The sequence below is a fragment of the Xyrauchen texanus genome, chromosome 2 (assembly GCF_025860055.1).
Source record: "Xyrauchen texanus isolate HMW12.3.18 chromosome 2, RBS_HiC_50CHRs, whole genome shotgun sequence".
NCBI lineage: Eukaryota > Metazoa > Chordata > Actinopteri > Cypriniformes > Catostomidae > Xyrauchen > Xyrauchen texanus.
The window spans coordinates 41105266-41117385 of record NC_068277.1 but is presented as its reverse complement, the minus strand read 5'-3'; the positions used below and the strand labels follow the sequence as shown (position 1 = coordinate 41117385).

The following is a 12120-nucleotide window of genomic DNA, read 5'->3' as shown; positions in this document are numbered from 1 at the left end:
AGTGCTTTAAGCTTTAAAATGAGTCAATATCAACTGCCAATTTATTGAGTAGACGGACTGTTCTGCATAAGACAGAAAGTTATATTGGTTCAGAACGATATGAGGGTAAGTATATTATGTTTTTGTTTTTTGTCTGATGGTTTCACAATAACACCCTCACTTGTGGGAATGATCAATCATTATCACAAAAAAACAAACAAACCAAAAAATAGAAACCAGCAAGTGAGAGATTTTTCTAACAGTGTTGAATTACAGAACAATTAACTTCTAATAAAACTATGCTGAGCCTTAATGACCTCACAAAAACAAAACACTACAACGTAATTACAGAATGTCAGGAAACCATGAATCATATTGTATCTGTTTTAGTCTGTGCAAGATATCCTTTTAATTCAATTGAACTTATCAAGGAGTACTTACATTTTATTATTTCAATAACTATGGCAAAAGTTCAATTTTCAAAGAATAATGCATCTTTGTCTAAACAGACAAGAAACTATGAGAATGAATACAAGTAAAAACAAAGCACTTTTAATCTGATATCTGGCATTTAAACAAATGGACAGCATTTATTGTCATGGTGACAAGTAGAGAGAGAGAGAGAGAGAGAGAGAGAGAGAGAGAGAGAGAGAGGACAGGGAAAGAGATGAGTATTGATTAACATCAAAATGCACGGATGAGCACAGCAATGAGAAACCACACTGGCTACAAATGAATCTTGCTGAAGTCTTTATGTGCTTGGACAAATATATCTGATGGGCATCATATCTACTGTATATGCAATGGTTTGGAAACTTTTTCAATACTCTAATTCAATTACAAAACATCTTTTCATAATGGAATAATTTGTACTTAGGAGTAAATCACAAAGAAACTGGAATACTAGTGCCACATAATAGATCAAACTACATTCAGAAAAATCAGGACTCACATTGCAATGTTTTTATAATTCTTACCACAAATTAAAATACAAAAAGGACATAAATTCTCACCTGCGTTATAGAAGCGGTCAAGTTTTATCCAAAGGGGCTCATCTTCCCGGTGCAGAATGGATAGCTTAAGGGGTTCATAGATGGAGCCTGATCACAGACAGCAGAGCAGAAATTCATATTAAAGAACACATTAATCTGCATAGGCCTGCAATATCATATTATGATGCTTATCTTATTTATAGATGTAATTCAAGTGTCCCTGGGTAGAGTGATGAGCATACTTCAAATACAGCATAGCTTGTTGATGGCGCTACTAGAGACCACTGGCCAGCTACTGGCTCACTTTGGGCTATTCAGTATGCCAAGTTTAAGGGGACTCGTCAAAATCAAAAAGTGGTTAATTTAGTCTCTTTAACCTAAACTGTTTTCTGTTCCATTTATAAAGCTAAGAGCAGCAAAATGTAGATTTACTGAGATGCAGAGGCAGCAAAGCATGCCAGGAAAACAATCAAAGCGAAACACAAAAGACTAAAGCTATTGCTCATGAGTTGCATTCATCAAACTTCAGTGCAAACACATAAGAGTTTGATTGTAAAATGTAAGTCACTGGCACAAACTCTGTGAACAATGGAACCTGACATCTATAAATTCAGCTTTTTTTGTGCCGAGTGAATTTCAGGGGTACCCCCTTAACTGAAACACTATTTTAGACAAATTTAACTTTGGAGCAATTTACATTTTAATAGAATCGACCCAGGGTCAATTCCACAGGTACTGAAAATTCACATTTTCTAGCAAATTAGCATAATACCTATCAGCTTATAAGTAACAGGGACAAAGTTATCTCTTTTAAGATAACTGCAGGTAAGTAGTGCACATCCAAAATGCAAATGAAAGATCCTCCTCATTTTAGTTTCATCACCTAGATATAAAAGTATCTTGCCTCGGGTAGCGTAGACACCCTCTGTTAACCGCTTTGATCGGGCATTGACAGAAAGAGATGAGAGGTCCTGCATTGCACTACTGATTTGATTAATCACGGAATTTTGCTCATAAGATTATTTATGCCTTTTACATGAGATGAAACACTTGAATAATTTTTTCTCCAATGAAAATAAAAATTAAGTACCCAGTTTCAATTAGGCATCAAAGACTTTTTAATTTCTGAACCAAGATTGAGGTAGAAATTCTAGGCGTGAGAATAAAACATTTCCACAGATCGGTTTTCAAAATAAATAAATAATTAAAAAAGGACAGTTAATAGCATAGTAGACCTTACTCAGAGTAGCAGCATGCCAGTGCAGCTCCTATATACTTAAATGGGGAAAGACCGAAATCTCAAAAACAGTTGGTCATTATTACGATCAAAGAACATATTTCAAATCAGCAGTAAAATCTGACAACACTAGTATCATAGATTGTGATTCTTTATCTCAGATTACGCTAAAAACACGATTTTCCCGGCTTGTATGCGCATGTGCGTTCTCAAGTTGACTGACAGGAGATGTCTGTATCTGAAAGGTGATTGGCTCTTTTACCTGTAAGGTGGGACTTCCTTTATACATCCGTTGACTTTGAGTGTTCCAGTTTCTCCCATTCATTTTGATATAAGTGTCCCGTCTCTGCTAAATATTCTCTGGATGTAGACTTAGGCTGTGAGATATAGACTTACAGTTAAGGCTGCGCAATTAATCAAATAATAATTGAGATTACAATTACAGCTGCCAAAATTAACTAATCATGAAAAGTGTCAATAATAGCAGTCCATGTAACTCGACTCATCAAAACGTTCAGTTTAATTGTCTATTTAGAGTATATTTTTTCATAATTTTAACAGATCAGAGATGTTTTATATGCTTCAAAGAGGGCAAATGTGGAGTTGACCATTTAGTAAACTAGTCTTGATTTAATGATAATTCGGGGACAGTGTTTTCAGCTTGTTTTGAATGTGTAGGCAACATTAAAGAATATGGCATGCAGTTGATCCACCCATTCTAAGTATTTGACTATAAATTCTATTAATCAAAATGAATTGCAATTACAATATCAAGGGCAATAATCGACAATGATTTTGGTCATAATCATGCAGCCCTACTTAAGGTCTCATCAATTACTTGTTGTAATTGTACTGTTGTTTAAATTGGTGTGGCTCTTTCAGCTGACAAAACATACCATAGAAAAACATCTTTCCAAAAAATGTGAGTAAACTCTTTAAATTGGATCTACAGTGCCGAAATGATCACACAGGAAGTCGGCATATTGTTTTCGAGAGTAGAGTACAAGTTTGTACGTCACAGCAACGTTTTCATTTCTGACATTTAATCAGGCGCCACTCTGAATAAGGTCTAGCCTATATGCACTTCTCAAGTTCTCATTTCAAAAGTAAAGTGTGTTTTTTCCATGGATCAATCACTACACCCCAACTTACCAAATTTCCGGAGTTTGCGGCGGGCATTGAGAGCCTCATTGGCAGTGATGGCCATTTTTCATTAGATGAATTCTACGCCAGTCCTCTATTAGTTAAACTACAACATTAGTGTAAATTAGAGGGTTAGTAGAACATTAGAAGACAACACAAATTTCATGGAATCACACAGTGAGATCTTCTGGCATGGTTACTGAATGAACATGCATTAAATCACATAATACACAATTAAGTGGGGAGAAAACGGATGGACTGATGTGAGGCAATGAAATGACTATTTAAGATTGCAGAAATATTTGACACCATGTACTTACTGTAAACTACAATGCCAAATCAACTTGTGAAATAGTGAATGACAATTTGTGATCTGTAGCCCTATTCTAAGAAATAAACACATTTTTCATTAATGAATTAGGTCGTTTTTTGTATGTTTTATCCTATATAGCAACAGGAGGGTTCTGAAAATTAATTTAAGAGCTAATGGAGATTTCATGTCAGACCAGGAGATGCCAACAACATTAGACATTCAGACTGAACACTCTCTTTTAAAGTTATGCTCGACTAAAACTCAATGTGCTGTGAGAATCTAAATTTAGCCCCTGATCACTGCACTCTTCACGCCTGACCTTTGCGCTCTGCTCTGCGCCACCATGAAACATGCAACATGACAACTCGTGCGCTTCTGCAGCACGGACAGCGATTCAAAATGCACAGGGAGGAACAATTGCACACAGTTTAATCATGTCTAATGCCATGCTTCTCAAAAAGTCAAACCTGAGCGCTTAGATCTGGCTTTAAACTCCAGCAGTTTCCAGCCGACATCCGCTAAGCTGGCCATAATGACAGCACAATAACAAACATTTAACTGCCGCAAAAACACTAACACTGTCGCAAACCCATATGAAATCAGCTCTAGCTGCCGCAAAGTGACGTGCCGTATTCCGGTTTGTGTTGACACACTGGGTAACAGCAAAATGTTCCTGTCATGGATGATGTTTTGGACGTTAATATTGTGTTTTGTTGGACGACGTCTCACGTTTGCCTTACAGGACGTTACTAGCGATTTATTTGGCTCGGAGAACTATGGCACAGTGGCGGCATTTGGTGACTTTAACTCGGATAAACAGACTGATATTTTCATCATCAGAAAGCGTAAGCCCAGCTCTGCTAAATCACATTATCACTAATGGTGTTTTATAAATGACACTCCTGAATTTGAACTTGAGAGAATATGTTTTATGTCAACTACCAGATATTATACATTTAACTTCCTGTTCTTATGTATGTTTAATGACAGGGGTGTGGCTGATTGTTTAGTTATTTGTATACTGTTTATATACTAATGTTAAAGTGTTTTATGTTAATGACGTTTTACAACACGATAATGTGTTATGTATCATTATAATGTGTTCTGTTTTGGCAACATTTTGTCTTTCAGAATCTGAACTGTTGATTTTCTTGGCTGATCTCAAAGCTCCTTATTTCAAACCTAAAGTCCATCTGAAAGAGGTCTTCCCTAGGTAAGGTTATATACTGGTACAGAATTGGAAATTTAAGAAAGATGTTTTAGAACTGTAAAGAGTTTGATGTGTTGATATTGTAGTGGTAATGTCTGTGTGGATGCTGTTTCTCCTGGTTTTCTCAGTGAATTCAGCATCAGTAGTGTGGTACCAGGGGATTATGACGGAGACTCTCAGATGGATGTGCTTCTCACTGGCCACCCAAAGGCCTCTTCTGCCTCACAGACAACTGTCTTCGTCTTCTGGGGACATAATCAAACTTTAAGTAAAGGCCTAAATATAATAAATCATAATAAGAAAACCACACTTTAAGTCATGCTTAATAATCAGTATGAATTTGCATGTTTTTCTGGATCAGTCCCACATGGAATCTACAGAACCAAAAAAAAAGTCCACAGATTTCAGCAGAATCGGCCATCATTCGTTCTACTCATACCCACCAGTTTTCGTTTATTAAAAATGTTTGGCTAATTTGACCAATTACTTCTCTGTTAAAATTTTCAATATTCTGTTTATATCTTTTTAACACACTTTGCATTGTTTATATTAATTCTGCTTACAATGTATTCCTCAAAAGCCCCACAAATATGGGGAGGAGTACATTCTGTCTGGACTGGATCACAAATCATAGCCTTAAAAGAGCTAGTGAAATGATACTACAGTGAGAAGCACAGTTATTTGTAAATGTTTTTCTAATTTGTGAAATTTTCTCTTACAGACCAGAGCGAAAGAGTTAATCTGAACAGGACCTTTAAAGACGAGCCCCTTGTCATGGAGTAAGTGTGATATTTTTTTGGATAGCTTGGGAAAATTACATAATACAGCTTGGTTTTAAAGACTAGGACTTACTGATGAATTCATTTTAAGCAAAAAAAACATAATTTTTTGCGATGCCCGTCCTTTCAGTGTACAAATGCAAGCTTCTCTAGGAAGGTTGTCACTTTTGCAGATCGCTCTAATGCCTCTTCGTCTTTTCCATGTATAGCTTTAACGGGGACATGATTCCAGACATTTTTGGAACTGTGGATGATTCATCAGAGGTTTGCTATCTCATCAATAGGTAAGGCTATTTTTCAGTTCTGTATATCTGTATCACAAAAGCAGACATTTACAGATCATGCTGTTTTATTGTTTATCAGAAAACTAAAATGTGAGAAGGCTCTAAGCTCCAGTGTCAACATGCGCATCCCTCATTCCAATGCTTTCATCGACCTTAACAAGGACTTCACTGCTGGTGAGTAACACTACTGTATATTTCCCCCCCTCCACTTTCAAGTTGTTTTAATCTCAGTTGTCAGTTAAAAGACTGCAAGGACTTGCTCTGTTGGCAGAATTAGAGAATCTGTTCTCTATTCTGTAGCTTTCAGTTAGCATCGCTAAAGATGCCATGCTCTGGCGAGGGGTGACTATGAGTGCTGCCTGATTTATTTATTGGTTGCAGTACTGAAAGCAGTTAGTAATGCCTCTTTGCTTATCAACACTTCAGATGCTCAGACTTTTTAGAAAAGACTTGCTTCTCAAACCACTTCAGTGAAACAATAAGTAACAGTTTTGACCGTTGTTTTATCTTGTAGTTTCTCATGCTTTATTGAGGTCACACAAAGGGTCAGATATTCTGTAAATGGATTGTAATTATCTTTAATAGGCTCTTAAAAGTACAGTTCATCGCAAGGGTAAATCAAGTACACACTTAGGACGAAAGTTGACTTAAATTGCCGTAAAAATTGCATGAATCTGACAGTTCACACTAAAGTCACATTACAAATGGATCTGATTTATTTTCACATGTTAAATTTGCCCAGTTCCAAATAGAAAATGTAAAATTCAGTGTGATTTTTCTCTGGTTTCAGTTGGTTACAGTTTTGTGCAGTCATGTCATTAAAGTTGCTCTCAGCTTTAGACAGTTTAAGATAATATTATGCAGAGGTGGGTAGAGTAGCCAAAAACTGAACTCAAGTAAAAGTACAATTACTTTAAAAAAGTAATTACTCAATTAGAATTAAAAGTACTAACATAAATGATTACTTGAGTAAGAGTAAGAAAGTATCCAATTCAATATTCAAGTAGTGAGTAACTTGTTACTTTCACAAATCACATAATAGACATTTAATCCCCTATATTCCATTACATAATACACATTGAACATGTATTGCAGAATTGTTATTATTATTATTATTTTTATTATTAATGGAAATTCTGTCATCATTCACCATCATGTTTTTCCAAACCGGTATGACTTATTTTCTTCCATGCAACACAATAAGGAGATATTAGACAGAATGTTTGCCTGAGTCACTATTTACTTTCAGTGAATGTTTTTTTCTCCATATATTGAAAGTGAATGGTGACCGAGACTGTCAGTCCCTAACAGTCTGTGTAACATATTGTGTGTTCCAAATACAAAGCTAATACAAAGTGTCACACTGGTTTGGAACAACATGAGGGTAGGGAAATTATGACAGAATATTAAATTGTGGCAGATCTATCACTTTAAAGAGATAGTTTACCCCAAAATGCTCATCATTTACTCACCCTCATGCCATCCCAGATGTGTATAAGTTCCTTTCTTCAGCAGAACACAAATTAAGATTAATTTGTTTTAATTTTAATTAAAGAATATTTTAACGAAATACTGTAGGCCAAAATGTTGATGCTCCAAAAAGGCAGTATAAAAGTAATCCATAAGACTCTTCAGAAGTGATATGATAGGTGTGGGTGAGAAACAGATCAATATTTGTAATTTTGTGCTAGACAGCAGGGGGCGATATGCTGAGAAGAATGTGAGTCACCAAAAACACAAGAAGAAGAATGTGAGAGTGATCTGTTTCTCATCCATTCCTATCACATTGCTTCTGAAGATACTGATTAAACCACTAGAGTCATATTAATTATTTTTATGCTGATTTATGTTTTGTTTGTTTAGCTTTAAAATGTTGTCACCCATTCACTTGCATTGTATGGACCTACAGAGCTGAGAAATTCTTCTAAAAATCTTAATTTAAGTTCAGCAGAAGAAAGAAAGTCATACACATCTGTGGTTGCATGAGGGTGAGTAAATAATGAGAATTAAAATTTTGGAGTGAACTATTCCTTTATGGGCTCTTGTCAGACCTGGAATAATTTCTCAATAAGAAGAGAGGTTTGGAAACATTTATAGTAATTATTATAGTGAAAATGTCCCACAAGGTTATTATATATAATGCTGAAATATTAACCAAAGCAAGATCATTTTTTATTAATGCCTACTTTTGCTATTTCATAGCTTTTAAAGTCCTGTGTGGATCCTTATTTCAGTGAAGTTACAGTTTTCAGTGTTGAAAGAATTTAGTTCATTAGTTCTGTACAGCAGTACTGCCGCTCTCTGAATGTAGAGTATGCAGCCTGCGTAGGGCACCAACCCCGGTCGTGGAACACTCGCTGTGTCTGAAACCACCCCATCCACTATAATGCACTATTTCGGGTGTCTGCCATTTTGTAGGAGTGTCTGAATTCTGAGTGAGCCACTCGTTCCCTACATTTGTTCACTCATTATTACCCACAATGCACTTAATTGCCCACAATCCACCGCAGGGAAGACATACGAGCTGTGAGTTTACTGCTTCCTTCACTCCTGCAATATTTTATTTCATGCTGAATGTAATAAATAACGTTTTGAAAAGATCATTATTTGTAATAACATATAGAGTGTCAAAACATACCGATACATTTTAAAATGTACTCTTTATTTGATCAAATGTGTTTACTCTTTATTTAACACACAGTATATATTAAAAATCACATAATAAATCTTCATTCTGTTTATGTATTAATATATTACTTAATAAGAATAACAAATAAGGCCCAAGTATTTTAATATTTCATATGTGATGTTGTTTCTGAGACAGCCCCAGAGCTCCGACTCTCGGTGGACACATCAGCGTCCGAATCACTCATTTCGTTCACTCACTGCTGAGATATAGTGCACTAACTGCCATTCACTATATAGGAACTAGTGAATGAGTGAACGATTTCAGACACAGCCCCTCTTTTCGCCATACGATCACCTCACGAGCGCACACCGCACACCTCGCTGTGCACGTGCAGAAATTCTCTCAGAAACACTCCAGTGGTCGATCGCACGAATGGCAAAGCAAAATGAATTTATTTACACTCAACTTGGATGTTTACATGGATTTATACAGTTAATCCGCCTGAAGTAGCTGCGATAGTTTCCAGTACCACCGTGAGGGTGCGGTTAGGGTTAGGACAAAGCACACTGATATATTGCTGCACTGATTTAAAAATGTACACTTAAAAACTGATGTCATAAGAGCCAAGTTACAGAATTACCTTGAAAATTACCATCTCATTACACAGAAAATCCCGTGTTAGGATTAGAGCCAAAATTTACCTCAGCGTGCTGCCTTAAATTGGAGCTGTGATTTTAATCTTGAAATATCAGCTTGTCTTGGTGTTAAATGAAGACATTGCATGACAAAACTATAATTTTTTCACTGTGAGGAGCGAAGAAAGTGTTTCACATTAAAGAGTTTGATGCTGCAGCAGTGATTGAGTGACCAGTACTGACACAATGTTTTGCCATTTCACTGTAGTGATAGACCTCTCAGATATAAGGACGTCAAACACCATACATTTACATAAATGTAAACATACACTAGGCCGAATCTGCTTGGGAATCTGTGCTTGTTTCAGTCATTTTCTACACAAATGAATAACGACATTTAGAATTTATTCATCTGATTGCTTTTGTAAGTCTTTTTCTCTCGTTTTCTTAGCCTGTCATCAAGATGGGATGTTTTCTGAGCATTGTTTTCCATCTGGGAAATTACTGCACCATTTTTAGCAGCAGGTCTAGAGGGGAGTGTCTGTGAAATATTGCATCTCTCTCTGGTATTTGCTCACTGGATTTGGTTGTGTGTTTTAGCTGTAGCATGCTGTGTAATTAATAATTAAGTTGCTCAAAAGTTTAAACAGTGCTTCTCTGATAACACCTGCCTGCCTAGATACCAGATCAGAAGACTACATACTGTAACGGAACTGGCAGTAAGGCTAAATGGCAGTGATGCAGTGTTTCCCCTAGGATTTTGTTTTCCAGCAGCGGTGCTGTTCCGGCATTGCGGTCCACAAGGCCGCAATGCTGGAACTGTATTTATGCGTGTCTGTGAATACTTTAAAATGACCTTAGGGTAATTGTAGGCCTAGATGGGTAATTCATGTTTGCCTTGTCATGTGTGTGTTTATTTACTGGGAACTTTTTACACTTGAAGAGCTCTGGAAGCCCAGATAGCTGTAGTATAACTGTCAAATTATGAAATGTGTGAACACCGAAAATTACCTAATAAAAATTCATAAAGTTCTAAAAATAACCAAAATCACTTGAATAAAGACAAACCATGTATTAGTGAAACTCTCTATTTATTGGCAGTATGTTTCATGGGTCCTAATTACTCCTTTTTGATCTACTTTTAATAACAAAAATTTAATGTAATTATACTTGATTAAAACTTGCGTATCTACAAATATACTAAGAGAATTCAGCAGAGTGGGGGCCTGGGTAGCTCAGCGAGTATTGACACTGACTACCACCCCTGGACTCGTGAGTTCGAATCCAGGGTGTGCTGAGTGACTCCAGCCAGGTCTCCTAAGCAACCAAATTGGTCCGGTTGCTAGGGAGAGTAGAGTCACATGGGGTAACCTCCTGGTGGTCACGATTAGTGGTTTTCGCTCTCAATGGGGCACGTGTTAAGTTGTGCGGCAATCACTTTTGTCTTTTTTTTCTTTAATACAAAGATACCTGTATAGATTACTGAACCTGCAGATTTGCGTTCACAATGTGTAAGAGTGAACTGCTCTGTGGAAATAAAGTGAAATTCGCAGTACCTCACGAGATGATCGGAGATCATGTGCAGCATTCTCATAGATTACATTATTCTTCCAAACCGTTTTCAGTTGAATGAAACAGAGAAAAAGGAGTGATAACTCTTTACATGCGCTTGCTTCATCAGACAGGGTCCTGTTGCACGCCAAACAGAGAATCATACATAAGCATTGACGCTTTTCATTTGTTTGTTCTTAAAAATATAATAAGTGTGTTTCTTCAGGCGCGTGTTTTTGTGGCTAACAGCATTTCTTGTCATGTGTCACTCTGAGACGTCTTAGCTCGCAAACTGGATTGAGCCTCATCGCATTTTGCGGGTGTCAGGTGATATATCAGACCCTGGGTGCACATAAAAAATAATGAACGTTCGTAAAATTGCTTGTAGAAAATGCTCTAAACAGCTAAGATCAATAGTTATTGGGAAACAAGGCCCAGAACTCTATGAATGTGCATGTCTAGGAGAAGCGCTTTCATTGCACTAGTGAAAAGCAGAGCTCACTGCGTGCATATAAAATCACGCATTGGCAGTTTTTCTTTCATCTCTTCTTTAAAATGTAATCAAGTTTCGTCAAACACACATCTTTGTTTTATTTTTTTGTAATATAACACTCCGAGAAGTCTTACAAGTCACCTTCCACAGTGGCTGATACATCAGTAAAATACTCTGCATGAAAAATCTGCATTTTTCGGGTGTTCGTTTCAAACCTTGTTCACCACAAGTAGGCTGTACAACAAATTCGAAAGAAAAGAAATCAAAACTGTTTCACTGACTTCAAGATTTGCAATCTAGAAAGTTTTAAACAATCATGTGTTGGTGATGAATGGTGAGACACCCAGCGAGCCACTTGATTTTAACAAAGAGCCACTTGTTGCTTGCGAGCCATAGGTTCCCAACCCTTGCGCTGTAGTCTTTACAACCATGGAAAGCCACCAAAAAGATGTCATTGAATGAGAAATATGAGTCAGTGTATGGAAGTGATATTGAATGATTCATTCTCTTAAAAGATTCGTTCTAAAAAGACAGATTCGTTCACGAGCATAACTTCAATGCTGCTCACAGGGGCTAGCAAGCATTTTGTGTCTAAAATATTAATGAACCATGTAAAATTTCAGAAACGCTAGAATGCATATTGGGGAAACACTGTGATATACACTCAGCAGCCACTTTATTTATACATATATGTATATATATATATACTTAATCATGCGCTTATCTAATCAGCCAATCGTGTGGCAGCAGTGTAATGTATAAAATCATGCAAAAATGGGTCAGGAGCTTCAGTTAATGTATAAAATCATGCAAAAATGGGTCAGGAGCTTCAGTTAATGTTCACATCCACCATCTGAATGGGAGAAAAAAATACA

The 12120-nt window shown here is 36.7% G+C and overlaps 2 protein-coding genes across 4 annotated transcripts in view; one reads left to right on the top strand and one right to left on the bottom strand.

Moving 5' to 3' along the window:
• The window catches only part of phkb (phosphorylase kinase, beta), an 89384-nt gene extending 85161 nt beyond the window's left edge, over positions 1-4223 (bottom strand). For 2 of the 3 annotated variants that reach the window (XM_052149016.1, XM_052149009.1), the window contains exons 1-2: positions 4132-4216; positions 993-1079 (exon numbers count right to left, since the gene is read on the bottom strand). In XM_052149016.1, the coding sequence (XP_052004976.1) occupies positions 993-1079; positions 4132-4195 (151 nt within the window). In that variant the 5' untranslated portion in view covers positions 4196-4216. Of the gene's footprint in view, positions 1-992; positions 1080-3360; positions 3458-4131 lie in introns of all 3 variants that reach the window. The other variant, XM_052149026.1, reaches the window with a different exon arrangement.
• Positions 4224-4304: 81 nt separating this feature from the next.
• itfg1 (integrin alpha FG-GAP repeat containing 1) overlaps positions 4305-12120 on the top strand; it is a 186089-nt gene continuing 178273 nt past the window's right edge. Inside the window, exons 1-6 of the mRNA XM_052149066.1 lie at positions 4305-4509; positions 4796-4877; positions 5003-5142; positions 5596-5653; positions 5863-5937; positions 6017-6111. Coding sequence (XP_052005026.1) covers positions 4332-4509; positions 4796-4877; positions 5003-5142; positions 5596-5653; positions 5863-5937; positions 6017-6111 — 628 coding nt within the window. The 5' untranslated portion in view covers positions 4305-4331. The remainder of the gene's footprint in view (positions 4510-4795; positions 4878-5002; positions 5143-5595; positions 5654-5862; positions 5938-6016; positions 6112-12120) is intronic.